The sequence below is a fragment of the Sphaeramia orbicularis genome, chromosome 15 (genome assembly GCF_902148855.1).
Source record: "Sphaeramia orbicularis chromosome 15, fSphaOr1.1, whole genome shotgun sequence".
Lineage (NCBI taxonomy): Eukaryota > Metazoa > Chordata > Actinopteri > Kurtiformes > Apogonidae > Sphaeramia > Sphaeramia orbicularis.
In genome coordinates, this window is record NC_043971.1 from 52655698 (window position 1) to 52670638 (window position 14941).

The 14941-nt window shown below is 41.7% G+C and overlaps 1 protein-coding gene across 1 annotated transcript; it reads right to left on the reverse strand.

Moving 5' to 3' along the window:
- Window positions 1-11213: 11213 nt before the first annotated feature.
- On the reverse strand, window positions 11214-13946 carry LOC115434061 (2-aminoethanethiol dioxygenase-like). The gene is given in 4 exon segments (XM_030155731.1): window positions 11214-11821; window positions 12104-13313; window positions 13315-13683; window positions 13686-13946. Coding segments are annotated over 3 exon segments (741 nt in total). The 5' UTR covers window positions 13878-13946; the 3' UTR covers window positions 11214-11821; window positions 12104-13133.
- Window positions 13947-14941: the final 995 nt, after the last annotated feature.

Genomic DNA, 14941 nt, shown 5'->3' on the forward strand with positions numbered 1-14941 from the left:
CAAATAAAAACAAATAAAATTTAATTACTTTCAACTTAGTATTTCTTGTAAGTATCAAAAAATTCATCACCACTGACCACATCTCTGGGAAGTAAGGCTTGTGGACAGTTATAGCCAATTAGCAATCCTACTTCACAATCAGGCTTAGGAGACATTTCATCTGCCAGATGTTTGAGTGAGGCCAGGACTTGCAGTTTTGCTTGCGGGTATGTGGGATCTATTTGATGGTATGTAGTCTCTTGTGTTGGTTGTCAGGAGTTTGATTTTAGTGTCAGAGTTGATGCCCCTTGCAGACCGTTCATCCTTTGGCTTGACACAACCTTTGTTTTTGACGTTATTGTAGATACTTTGAGCTTTACTGGCTCCTTCTTGACATTCAGTTCCTCAGCTGTATCCTTTAAGATGAATGTGGTGTCTCTCTGAGAGTCAAGCAAAGCGTAGACAAGAACTTGTCTGGTTCAATTGTCGTAGAGACATAGACTGGAACAACTGATGACATGTGAGTTCTGTTCTTTTCTTGAACGACTCCATCAGATGTAGCCATATCTATTGGTACAGCCTCCTTGTCTTTGACTCTCTTGGTTTCATTTTGCTGTTCTTGTTTGGGCTGAGTTTCACAACTTTATACAAAAAAAAAAAAAGAAAATTGTCCACCACAAAGGACATTCCATAAAAAATTTAAAAACTGCATCTGAAAAAACTGTTGCATCATAATGCTTCCAATATAGGCACTTATTAATAAAAAAACAAAAACGCTTGTACTTTGCTGACATTTTCTGGGTCTTAGGAGGTTAATTGTCATGTTCTTGCAGTCTTCATAAATTACATGACTTTAACATTGTGAACAGAGAAACATGAACTAACCACTTTGCCTGCTTGCAACCAATGGGAGGGGTTAGTTTGAATAGCCGCTTCTTTTAGATGAATCTCACACCTTCAAAACACAGTACGCCATTTAATTCACAGTAATACTCCATACTGAATGTAAACAACAAAACAATACTGACCTTGTTCATTAGTAACACGTACAGCTCTCTTTACAATGCTTTGCTCCTGACAGAAAACGCAGCGCACTGCCCGCTTGCGAATCAACCAACAAAACGAGAGTAAAAACAAGAAGACACGACGGAGACTGACCGAAAAATAACCTGAGTGGCCCCGTGTGGTCAAAAGTTGCAACTGCACTTAATACCTAGTGGCTCTGACTATGCTTTCTGCAAGGTTTATGGATGCAGAGTAAACATTCAAATTGTATATTTAAATTATGTAAACTTATTAACTACAGTACAACTCTTTACATACAAATGATAAAAACTTAGTGACTGCATTTACACTCCTGTTTGGCCTCATCACCAGGTTCAGAGCAAGGTTATTATCGTTAATGAAAACTAATGAAATGACGAAAACTAGAAGTGAAAAAAACATTTTTGTTAACTGAAATAAATAAAAACTATAATTAAAAAAAAAAGATAACTAACTGAAACTGTATTGTGTGCTTACAAAACTAACTAAAATGGATAAAAATTATGGATAAAATTCCCTTCGTTTTCATCTTTGTCAATGTCGGATTGATACAAAATCGATTTATTTTGCTCGGGCAATTTTAGCTAGCGGCACTATACGACACTTCACAGTCCGTCACTTCTCGTCACTTGTCATTTAGACTCGTCTTCTGGTCCCCACTCTACCTGGAAACATGGAGACTAAAGTTGGGAGAAAGCAGCAGAGTCCTGTATGTGAATACGACAGCAAGGAAGACAAAAAATATGAAAAACTAAAACCACACTAAACTGAACTAGAACTAAGCATTTAGAAATAAAAATGAAAACTAATAAAAACTAGCAAACCTGCTCTAAAAACTAATAAAACAAAACTGAATTAGAGAAAAAATGTCAAAGCTAAATAAAACTAAACTATAATGAAAAATCCAAAACTATTAGAACCTTGCAACACACTGTCGTAAAAGCTGATCCAAAGCATCCCAGACATGCTCAGTGGGGGACATGTCCGGTGAGTATGCTGACCATGAAAGAACTGGAATGTTTTCAGCTTCCAGGAATTGTGTCCAGATCCTTCAACACGGGGCCGTGCATTATCATGGTCCAACATGAGGTGACGGTCGTGGATGAACAGCACAACAATGGGCCTCAGGTATTGGTCACAGTATCTGTGTGAATTCAAAATGACATCAATAAAATGCACCTGTGTTCATTGTCCATAACATACGCCTACCCATACATTAATGGGGGGGGCTTATTTCAGGAAAATTTTAAGATTCAACTTTAGCCCACATTTTCTAATGCTCCCATGTCTTGGGAATACAAAAATGTGAAAAAAAATTCAAATCATGCACAATCCCCCCCACCCCGAAAATTACTTTTTCAACCCTGAAAACCTGGGGTTTTTGTCAACTTTCAAACCTTCTTCACTTCTGATAAAGTACAGTGTAACAGTCTGCTCATGTTGGGCCCTTAAATGTTTTTGTGAGACATGTCATGTCTTCAGAGTGCTTTGCACTACAAAAGGTGTGGAGTCAAGGTCAGATTATAGGTCAAAGGTCACCCAAATGGTCCAAATGCATATTTGATGGAATTCAGCTGTTCATGTGGGTTCTTCCAAATGTTGGGCTCAGGTTCTCTCCTCAGAACACATCTACTGACCACAACAACTGACATTCAAAAAACACATTAAACACAACTATTTACATAATGTGTTCTCCATACAGACATGTCAAAAAGAACAAACGGTAGTTTCACATGACTGTGACATTTACATGTATGTGTCCTGTTGGTGCAGTGGACAGACCTGGAGCCACAGACAGAAGGTCCTGGGTTCCATTCCAACACCAGTCGATGGGTGGGACCTTTCTGTGTGGAGTTTACATGTTCTCCTCGTGTCTGCGTGGATTCTCTCCAGGTAGTCTGGCTCCTCCCACCATCCAAACACATGCACTGATAGGTTAATGGGTTCATCTAAATCACCCATAGGTGTGAATGTGACAGTGACTGTTTGTGTCTATTTGTCTGTATATATGCCTACGATGAACTGGTCACATGTCCAGGGTGAGCCCCGCCTTCGCCCATAAGTAGCTGGGATAGGCCCTGCCCCCGTGACCCTAGTGAGGATAAAGCAGGTTCAGAAAATGAATGAATGAATGAATGAAGTGTTAGTGATTCCCTCCTAAATGTGTGCTAGTGTTTCCCTCCACACTAATGGCGGCAAATTCAAATGTACTGTCCATGTTTGAATATTTAGTCTGTATGTGTCTTTAAAGGGCCAAAGGCCTGGGGGGGTCCCACCAGGAAACCAGAGGGAACAGAACTGAGGACAGATCTGATAAATTGTCGGAATGGTATGAATTTTTGAAAAAACTAGGCATTTTGATGACCTTTAACCTCCAACATGACCTTGACATTAGACTGTTCATAATACAAAGTACTTATGATACAATCTGGCACTGACAGGATCATTAAATGTCCCATCATGAACAGATTTATACACTGAACTGGACAAAAGAGTGGAGGAGCTGTGAAAGTTACAATTTGCTGAGTTAAAGTAATTTTCGGGGTAGGGGGGGGTTTTGGACCAAAATTTCCATAAAATTACACAGGGGTGCTTAGAACATCTTGTAGCATCAGAAAATCAGGGCTAATGTGGTGTTTGATATTAAACCCCCCCAACATTAACCCCACCATTACCACGGGCCATTCGATTCACAATGTTGACATCAGTAAACCACCACCACACATCACCACACACTGTCTGCCATCTGCCCTGGACAGAGAAAACCGGGATTCATCCGTGAAGAGAACCCCTCTCCAAAGTGCCAGACACCATGCAGAGAAACTCACTGAATCAAATAGTCCGATGGTCCAGTCGCCTGATTGGTCAGTCCCAGTAGTCCGCCTCCCTGTCCACTAACAGGTCCAGAGGACGGTTTCATCAGTTCTGAATAATGACTCCCATCCTTTACCAGCTGAATTCCAGCTCCTTTCCTCTGGACAGAGGTTTTTAGTCTCAGGTGCAGGACACAGCGTTTATAAAAACAGCTGTGTTCCTGTCGCTGTCACTGAGCTCAAGAAGAAATAGTGACATTGCACTTTATTTACTTATTTCACTTATTTATTCTATTTCTTTGCTCTATTTATTATTATTGTGACTTCTAATTTTTACATTTTATGGTCTTATCCTGGTTTTTATCCCAGACTGTTTTATCTTCTCCGGGTTTTTATTGTGTTTTGTTGCATCTTGTTTTTTAGCTTACCGGCCGACAGGCCATAAGCTATTGTCGTCACGCGGCGTCCGGTGGTGGCGTCTGTCGTCCGTTATAAAAAATTCAATCGTCTTCTTCTCTGAAACTACAGTTCCGATTGACTTCAAACTTGTTATACAGCTTCTTTATGATGATGTCAACAAATGTTAGTGAAATTATTTGGATCCGGATCTGATTCTGGATTTGGTGCAACTTTGAAAAATTTCTCCATTATAACAGATAGGAAGTGGATTGATCCAATAAATCAGTATCAGTGATATCAAGTTGGAATTTGACTTTTTTACAGATCTAATTGGAATATGACCAAAACATGAACTATTTCTGTAATAGAATAAATACAGAACTGGGTGAGAGTAACTGGCATCTGGATACATTTCCCAAAGCTTTTAATTTGGCCGGTAAGCTACAGGGCCATTGGTCCGATTTTATTATTTTGATCTTATTTATTTATTTTATTCTTTTACTTATCCATGCTGCTATACTGATGAATGGTGGAACACTGAACACTTTTTGTCCTTTCTTTTTGTCCTGTCTGGAAACTCGATCAAGTACCTGCCGAACAGGTTCAATGTATGTCTTGCTGTAACGCCAAAAGCAATCGCCTCGTCTGCAAAAAAAACTACCCACGGGTACAAATAAAGTAACCTTGAACCATTGATTGTCAGCATTTGCCCACTCATGTCGGTTATGACTACAAACTGCAGTCAGGTCAAGACCCCCATGAGGATGACGAACATGCAGATGAGCTTCCCTCAGACGGTTTCTGACCGTTTGCGCTGAAATTCTTTGTTTATTCAAACCGATTGTTGCAGCAGCTGTCCAGGTGGCTGGTCTCAGACCATCTTGGAGGTGAAGATGCTGGATGTGGAGGTCCTGGGCTGGTGTGGTTACATGTGGTCTGTGGTTGTGAGGCTGCTTGGCTGTACTGCCAAACTGTCAGAAAAGGCTTATGGTAGAGAAGTGAACATTCAGTTCACAGGCATCAGCTCTGGTGAACGTTCCTGCGGTCAGCATGACAACTACACGCTCCCTCAGAAACTTATGACATCTGTGGCATTGTGCTGTGTGATAAAAGTACACATTTTAGAGTGGCCTTTTATTGTGGCCAGCCTAAAGCACACCTGTGCAATAATCCTGCTGTCTAATCAACATATGTCACACCTGCCAAGGAGAAGTGCTCACTAACACATATTTAGACAAATTTGTGAACAACATTTGGGAGAAACAGGCCTTTAGTGAATATAGAAAAACTCTTAGATGTTTGAGTTCAGCTCATGAAAAATGGAGCAAAAACAACAGTGTTGCATTTACCAGTGTAGATTCACTGTGATTTGTAAGTTGTAATGCACATGAGTAAATGATGAACTGAGGCTTAATGTTAAAATTGCACTTAATTTTCTTCAGAAATTTCAGGTTGTTTGTTGTTGTTCATGTTTTTCACCTTTTTTTAAGGATAGTTTGTAGATGTAAACATTTTCATTATGTATTTTTACTTCTTTCATTCTGACACAGAGAAAAGTTTGGAGTTTACATTATTTATAGGTTAATATTCGGTTATTTTATTGGTCCGGCCCACTTGAGATCCCACTGTGGCCCCCGAACACCCCCTGGTTTAATGGAACATAAGGTCTGGACTGTGTCAGATATCAGCTTGGCTCATATTGGAAAACATTTGTTCAGGAGCATCAGACAGAATTTTCACACATGGGTCTCTCCAGAGTCCAGACCTGAACCACACTGAAAATTTGCCGTCATTACAAGGTCTTTGCAAAACAACAAAAAACTGATGTATGTCTGGACAGAAATAAGTGTTGTGACATTTACTGTGACACTTCCTAAGCGATGCCAACGCGAACGTGTCCTGCAATCAAAGCTAAAGATGATCCAGTGGAAATATGGTGGGTGTTTTTTATATTTTTGTTCAGTGTACAAATACACAAACAATTTAGTAATTTTGAGAAATTTGACCTGGTCAAAACACAATTAACAGAAAAAATAACAAAACAAAAAAACCTGACAAATATGATCAAATTAAGCAGTAACACGAACAAAACATGCACAAAAATAAGAAAAACTTAAGAAACGTTAACAAAATGTTAATACTGTACTCCTCTTAAGACATTTCAGGTTGTTCATATTTGTTCAGGGTATTCATATTTTATTGTGAAAGGATAGTTTGTAAATGTAAATATAGTCCTGTCGCTTCCCTTTTTTTTTTTTTTTTTTTTTTTTTTTACATTAAAACAGAGAAAAATCTGTAGTTGTCATTATTTATAGATTATGATTTTACTGGTCTGACCAACTTCAGATTGTATTTGTCTGTATGTTCTAAACTAAAATAATTTTAAGATCTGTGATCAATATCTTCAGTGTAATTTCTGAAATTCACAAATTCATCTCATGAGCTGGATTGGACCTTTCAGTGGTCAAGTCTCCACATGTTTGACGGCCCTGTCAGCTTATGGTTGGATACACACTACAACGGTTAAAAAACTGAACAAGATTCTAATAGTTTTGAATTTTTCATTATAGTTTTATTTAGTTTTGACTTTTTCTCTAATTCAGTTCGTTTTAATTAGTTTTTAGAGCAGGTTTGTTAGTTTTTATTAGTTTTAAATTTTTTTTTGCTAAATGCTTAGTTTTAGTATTAATTTCAGTTTTGTCGTATCTTTTACCTTCTTCACCGTCGTATTCAAATAAATCCCAGACAGGACTCTGCTGCTTTCTTCCAACTTTAGTCTTTAGCTAGCTAAAATTGCTAGAACAAAATAAATCGCTTTCATATCAATCTGACATTGACAAAGATGAAAACGAAGGGAATTTTATCCATAATTTTTATGTGTTTTAGTTTTGTAAGCACACAATACAGTTTCAGTTGGTTATCGTTTATTTCTTTTAATTATAGTTTTTATTCATTTCAGTTAACAAGAATGTTTTTTTCAATTCTAGTTTTTGTCATTTTGTTAGTTTTCGTTAATGATAATAACTTTGGAAGTGAAACACATTAATCACTACAGAATTTAGGGCAGTGTTTTTCAACCTTGGGGTCAGGACCCCATGTGGGGTCGCCTGAAATTTCTAATAATTGATAAAAATAAAAACTTACTAATAAAAAATATATGGAGAGTTGATAGAGACAATCCCAATCCATAACAGTCATGACAAACTGTGAGTCTGAAACTGCAGCGCTGTGGTTCTGTTTATCTGTCAAATGTTCACTGTGGCCAGTTTCAGATGCTGCAGCTCTTTCATAATTCATAGTTTCAGTTCTTGTTTGTTCAGTATTAATTGTCCTCCTTGTAAATCACAGCTGGACTGACTGGACAGATCCTGACCAAGGAAAATCCAATTCTCCCTTTGTGCAGTAATCTACACCTGGATTTACTGCCTCTGTCCACAATAATAGACATTATATAGACTAAATGTCCTCTAAAATTAATTTGCACCATAGTATAGCAAACTTACATGATCAAAAACAAATTAATTTTAGCACAAAAAAAGTCTCAGTTTTGAATGTTTGGGGTCGCCAGAAATTTGTGATGTTAAAATAGGGTCATGAGCCACAAAAAGTTGGGAACCACTGAATTAATCTCTACAGAAATTAGGGAGTAATTATTATTACTCTCACCTACCTGAGGTACACAGGGAGTCTTTGACTTATGACTCTGATCAACTTGGGCCATGGTGCCAGTGTCTCTTTTCACATGGTAAAAAAAACGGTGAAAAACTGTCTAGTGTGACGCGTCATTTAGTGCACTTTATTCACCATGTTGCAAAAAATTTCCTGCAAAGCAGTCAGCCATACAAATCACATCACAGTCCTGAGGATCTACACCTGTCAGTTTACAGTCTTGTGGGACAAAAACCCTGCACTTTGACATATTTTGGGGTTTTTTTAACCCGGATGGAGCGTCCTGACGTCACTGACAGATGATTGACAGGTCACGTCAGGTCACTGGGATTTTATGCTGCGTTCAAGGTACAATCAAAAGTTTGACATTATGTAGCTTATTACATCTATATTGTTTCAGTGCTGCTGAAATACATGCATTTAACTCTGTATGTGTGGTCATTTCCACATGCATTACTAGACTGTGACAGCAGCAGTTCCAGTGAGGACAGGGAATCAGTCTCAGGTCCAATGTGGTCTCCAGGGTCTGTAAGGTCCAATGTGGTCTCCATGGTCTGTAAGGTCCAATGTGGTCTCCAGGGTCTGTAAGGTCCAATGTGGTCTCCAGGGTCTGTAAGGTCCAATGTGGTCTCCAGGGTCTGTAAGGTCCAATGGGGTCTCTAGGTCTGTAAGGTCCAATGTGGTCTCCAGGGTCTGTAAGGTCCAATGTGGTCTCCAGGGTCTGTAAGGTCCAATGTGGTCTCTAGGGTCTGTAAGGTCCAATGTGGTCTCCAGGGTCTGTAAGGTCCAATGTGGTCTCCAGGGTCTGTAAGGTCCAATGTGGTCTCCAGGGTCTGTAAGGTCCAATGTGGTCTCCAGGGTCTGTAAGGTCCAATGTGGTCTCCAGGGTCTGTAAGGTCCAATGGGGTCTCTAGGGTCTGTAAGGTCCAATGTGGTCTCCAGGGTCTGTAAGGTCCAATGTGGTCTCCAGGGTCTGTAGGGTCCAATGTGGTCTCTAGGGTCTGTAAGGTCCAATGTGGTCTCCAGGGTCTGTAAGGTCCAATGTGGTCTCCAGGGTCTGTAAGGTCCAATGGGGTCTCTAAGGTCCAATGTGGTCTCCAGGGTCTGTAAGGTCCAATGTGGTCTCCAGGGTCTGTAAGGTCCAATGTGGTCTCCAGGGTCTGTAAGGTCCAATGGGGTCTCCAGGGTCTGTAAGGTCCAATGGGGTCTCCAGGGTCTGTAAGGTCCAATGGGGTCTCTAGGGTCTGTAAGGTCCAATGTGGTCTCCAGGGTCTGTAAGGTCCAATGGGGTCTCTAGGGTCTGTAAGGTCCAATGTGGTCTCCAGGGTCTGTAAGGTCCAATGTGGTCTCCAGGGTCTGTAAGGTCCAATGTGGTCTCCAGGGTCTGTAAGGTCCAATGTGGTCTCCAGGGTCTGTAAGGTCCAATGTGGTCTCCAGGGTCTGTAAGGTCCAATGGGGTCTCCAGGGTCTGTAAGGTCCAATGGGGTCTCTAGGGTCTGTAAGGTCCAATGTGGTCTCCAGGGTCTGTAAGGTCCAATGTGGTCTCCAGGGTCTGTAAGGTCCAATGTGGTCTCCAGGGTCTGTAAGGTCCAATGTGGTCTCCAGGGTCTGTAAGGTCCAATGTGGTCTCCAGTGTCTGTAAGGTCCAATGGGGTCTCCAGGGTCTGTAAGGTCCAATGGGGTCTCTAGGGTCTGTAAGGTCCAATGTGGTCTCCAGGGTCTGTAAGGTCCAATGTGGTCTCCAGGGTCTGTAAGGTCCAATGTGGTCTCCAGGGTCTGTAAGGTCCAATGTGGTCTCCAGGGTCTGTAAGGTCCACCTGTGCATGAACAGTGAGTGGACCTGCTCTGTTCGGTACCATGAAGTAATGGAACTAATGCAGGGGTGTCAAACTCATTTTAGTTCAGTTCCACATTCAGCTAAATCTGATCTGCAGTGGGCCGAGCCAGTAAAATAATAACAGAATAATATATAAATAATGTCAACTCCAAACTGTTCTCTATATTTTACAGTGAAAAAAGTAAAATTAAACAATGAACATGTTTACATCTACAAACTGTCCTTTCAAACGATGTGAATAACTTCAACAAACTGAAGAATAAGTGTAATTTTTTAACATAATTCTTCCTCAGTTTATCATTTACACGTTCATTATAACGTACAGATCACAGTGGATCTACAAATACACAAAACATTTAGTATCGGGCAGAATATTGTTAAAATTGCACTTATTTTTCTTAAGACATTTCAGGTTTTTCACATTTGTTCAGATTATTCACATTTTTGTGAAATGATAATTTGTTTTAGTGTAAATACATGAAAATATTTACATTTACAAAGAGAAATGTGGAGTTGTGAGTATTTATAGATTGTTAGAATTTTACTGGTCTGACCCACTGGAGATTAAATTGATCTGCATGTGAAACCTGAACTAAAAGGATTGTTAATTTCTTAATATCTATTTTTGCATTTCATAAATTCATCCCCAGGGCCGGACTGGTCCCTTTGGCGGGCTGGATTTGGCCCCCAGGCCGCATGTTTGACACCTGTGTACTAATGTAAGGAATGATGTTCAAAGGGGTCATGTGGATTTGGACAGGGGTCTGGATCAATACACATGGGGGTCTAATGTTCTAACAGTCATGTTCTAATGTTCTAAAATACGTGTTCTTTCACCTTACATGTGTTTTTCTTGTATTTTTTATATTTACTTCATGGATTTTTTTTTTTGGCCACTTATGTAAGGAACCAAATATGGTAACTTCATTGACCTTAAGTTTCTACAAAATCCTTTAGTTTTTGGGGGTTTTTTTGGAAAAATTTAACAAAAGTAATAAAGTCTTATGTCCTCCAATAACCCATAATTGGCTGCACCCTCCCCACGCTGAAGGAACTGCACAGTTCCCACTGCCTCAAAAGGGCCCAAAACATTATCAAAGACACATTCCATCCTGGTCAGCCTGTTTGAGCTGCTGCCATCAGACAGACGGTATAGAAGCATCAAAGCCAGAACAAATAGACTGAAGAACAGCTTCTACCCCACTGCAGTAAACACACTCGATGCTGCTAAAAGATAGTGCAATAGAATGTGATTGTGTCTGTGTGGGTTTTTATGTCAGATGAATGTACCTTTAAGGATCGCACTTTTTAATTTTGTTGTACAATGTACAATGACAATAAAGATCTATTCTATTCTATTCTATTCTATTCTTCTATTCTATCTATTCTATTCTATTCTATCACACTAAGGTTGAAATTTAGAATTTCAGAGTATTAATATGAGTGACCAATAAAGGGTTAATTCCTCGGACAACAGTTCAAATGTCTTGTAATGAAGCTGAGGGTTAGGGCTGACAGCCCATGCAGTCACTGACCGTATGTACAGCTCATCTGTTAGACGGTTCTATTCCCACTTAAACCACAGTTTTCATTTATTACTGAACCTTTATGTTCTGCTTTGGCAACAAATTCCTGACGTCTCTCGAACGCAGCATGAGCACCCTGCACTGCATCTCTTTTCATGATCTGCCATGAAACATAATATTTATCTTATTTAGAGTCCATTTCTTGTTTCAGTCTCTACTTTAGCTTCAGCCCTGTAAACCCAACACAACAACGTGGTTTGGGAAATTCTAAAATATGTAGTGAAATGTAAAAGAGCAAAACCACAGTAATGACACTAATGCCAGCAGAGCTTTTCCACAGCAGACATTCTTAGACTTATGAGTTTTTCAGTTAAAGAACTCTGTGAATGAAATCTCTGGACCTACTTTGGTTCTGTACGGAACCTCAACAGAACACAGGCCTCTGACGTGGAGCCACGCCCTTTGACCCTGTGTCAGCTGTCAATCAGAAAACATGTCAAAGTTCAATCATATTTTCTTTGTCACTTCAGAATTTTATAGAAACTAAATTAGAGCTGCTACCGATTAATCGACTCAAAGTGATCCAAAAAAGTCATTCAACCACAATCTCCTGAATCAAAGCTTTGTTTCCTTCATTTCTCTGCTGATAAACATTGGTTCCACTGTTGTGTTTCACACGGACGCTTATTGTGACGCACAAAGAAGCTTCAATTCAGGAAAACTGCAATAGAATATCTCCAACCAATTCAAGTGATTAGATTAATCGAATTGGGACTTTTGCATTAACTTCAAGCACGTAGTCCATTAATCGTTTGCAGCTCTAAACTAAATTCCACAAGTGTTTTAGGGAATTCAGACGATTGATCACAAACAGACCACAGATCAAGTCCAGTTTAAGGATTAAGGCGCAACTCAAATACAAAATTGATTGTTAATCCAGAACAGTTGAAATATCTAAGGACTTTTGAGGAAAGTCAATCCTAAATTTGCACGACGTTCGCTTTTAGTGAGAAAAACGACTCCATTTCCGTCATTGTTGACAATGACCTCCTGTAGAAACCTAAGAGGATCATGATCCAAACAGACACTGGTGGACGCCTGGAGGCGGCAGAGAGTGCTGACAGTGAAACGGGAGCTGGAGTTGTTCTGTTTCACCTGTGGAACAAACACACAGATCTGCAGGGCACAGCCCAGCCTCCAGAACCAGCAGGTAGGACCAGCAGGTGGAACCAGCAGGTAGAACCAGCAGGTAGGACCGGCAGGTGGAACCAGCAGGTAGGACCGGCAGGTAGAACCGGCAGGTAGGACCGGCAGGTAGAACCAGCAGGTAGGACCAGCAGGTAGAACCAGCAGGTAGAACCAGCAGGTGGAACCAGCAGGTAGGACCAGCAGGTAGAACCGGCAGGTAGGACCGGCAGGTAGAACCAGCAGGTAGGACCAGCAGGTAGAACCAGCAGGTAGAACCAGCAGGTGGAACCAGCAGGTAGGACCAGCAGGCAGGTCCAGCAGGTGGGACCAGTAGGTAGGACCAGCAGGTGGGACCAGCAGGTAGAACCAGCAGGTAGGACCAGCAGGTAGAACCAGCCGGTATGACCAGCAGGTAGGACCGGGTCACTTCAGTGGAGGATGAGGTGGAACACTACAGTAGACTCCAAACACAGAACTGAGTCCAAATACCAGCAGAGCTGGACCTGGGTTCTGCCTCTGGACTCATAAACGGGTTATTAGTTCAGCAGACCGAACCTCTGGCCCAGTTGGTCCAACAGCGGTCCAACACATCAGCTTTGAGCGCATGCGTAAACCAGCCCGGCCCCAGGTGGACCTGCGGTCCGTGCCCCGGGTCAGAGGCAGACCTCCGGGCCCGGGTCAGAGGCAGACCTCCGGGCCCGGGTACGGCTCCCCTCCGCACCAGAACTCTGCAGGCTGTGAGATCTCCATGAGCCAGACCTCCTGGTCCGTGCGCTCCGTGCGGTCCGGTTCGGCCTCCGCCTCCGTCAGAACCCGGTAGTAGTGACAGTCCCTGCCGTCGTCCGGGTCGTACGGGGGGGGCCAGGATGTCCATGAACGCCGTGGGTCCGTCCACGGCGTCGATCTGGTGCAGGTTGTCCCGGTCCGGGGACAGGACGCAGGGGCCGCTGTCCTCCGTGTACTCCCCGGTGGAGCGGAGCACCGACCGCCGCAGCGCGCCGGGGTGGGCCGAGGGCGGCGCGGCGGGCGGAGGGTCCGGGCGGTCGAAGCAGCTGATCCGGACGGTTCCGTACAGGACTTTGAGGACCCCGTGCATGCCCGGGTGGTCGTGCAGCGGGATGGAGGCTCCGCTCTTCAGCAGGAACACCCCCATGCTGAAGTGGTCCGTCTCGCAGATGTGCATGTAGGTGACCGGGGGGGCGCCGCGGTGCCGGTGCGGGGGGGGGCTCCGCCGGCCGGGCTGTCGTCTGCTCTGCGCGGGACCAGCTTCAGGTCCGCCGCGCGCACTTCCGTCATCAGGCTCTTCAGTTTGCCGTGGTTCTCCACGAAAGACTTCCCGGGCTCCGGGCTCCGGAACGTGACCAAAGCCTGCCGGGCTATTCTCTGGACGAGGGAGCTCATGGTGCGGTCACCGGGTCTCATACCGACAGGAGCGGCGGCGGCGGCTCGGTCTGCTGTGGCCGTTAGCGGCAGCCCCGGAGCTAGCACCGAAGATCGTCTATGAGTGTGAGGGCTCACTGCGCACACAGGCCGCGCACACAAGCTGCGCACACAGGCTGCGCACACAGGCTGCGCACACAGGCTGCGCACACAGGCCGCAGCAGCCTTTCCAAGTCTCCAGCTTTTCTATCCAGTTTCTGCTTCTTTCTTAGATTTTTTTTCTTCATGCGCATGAAAATGATCAACAACAGGCAGTGGTTGTTTATAATGGTTTATAGTAGTGGTTTATTGTTCTTATTTATCTATTTATTTTTATGTATTTATTTTTGTTGTGTTTAATTGTATGGCTTTTTATGTTTCTTAATCTATTCTTGTATTTTATTCCTCTATTTGGGTTTTATTTATTCCTGTATAGCACTGTTTTTTCTTTTTTGTCCAGTTTCTATGTCTGTAAATCTATTCTGTATTTTATTCTTCTATTTTGGTTTTAATTATTCTTCTGTACAGCACTTTGGTCCACTGCGGTTGTTTTAAAGTGCTTTACAAATAAAGTTGGATTGGATTGGAACAGGCCTAAATAAAGATCAGCTTTTCAAGTGCAGTGAATTTCCAGTTCTACATAAAAAATAAAAAAAAATCTTTCAAAAGATGATTGTATTATAATATCACATACTTTATTTAAAAGATGATTGTACTATTATATTAAATATTTTATTTAGTATAATAATACGATCATCTTTTGGAAGTTTTGTACGGAAGCGTATTGCATTCACACACACACAAAAAATTCAGCTCTGTTTTTCTGAATTAACAAGACAATTATCTTGTAATTATGAGGAAAAAAATAAGTAACAAAAAAAGGCTCTGTTTTTCTGAATTAACAAGATAATTATCTTGTAATTATGAGAAAAAATAACTAAAAAAAAAATCGGCTCTGTTTTTCTGAATTAACAAGATAATTATCTTGTAATTATGAGAAAAAATAAGTAAAAAAAAAAAAAAAATCGGCTCTGTTTTTCTGAATTAACGAGATAATTATCTCGTAA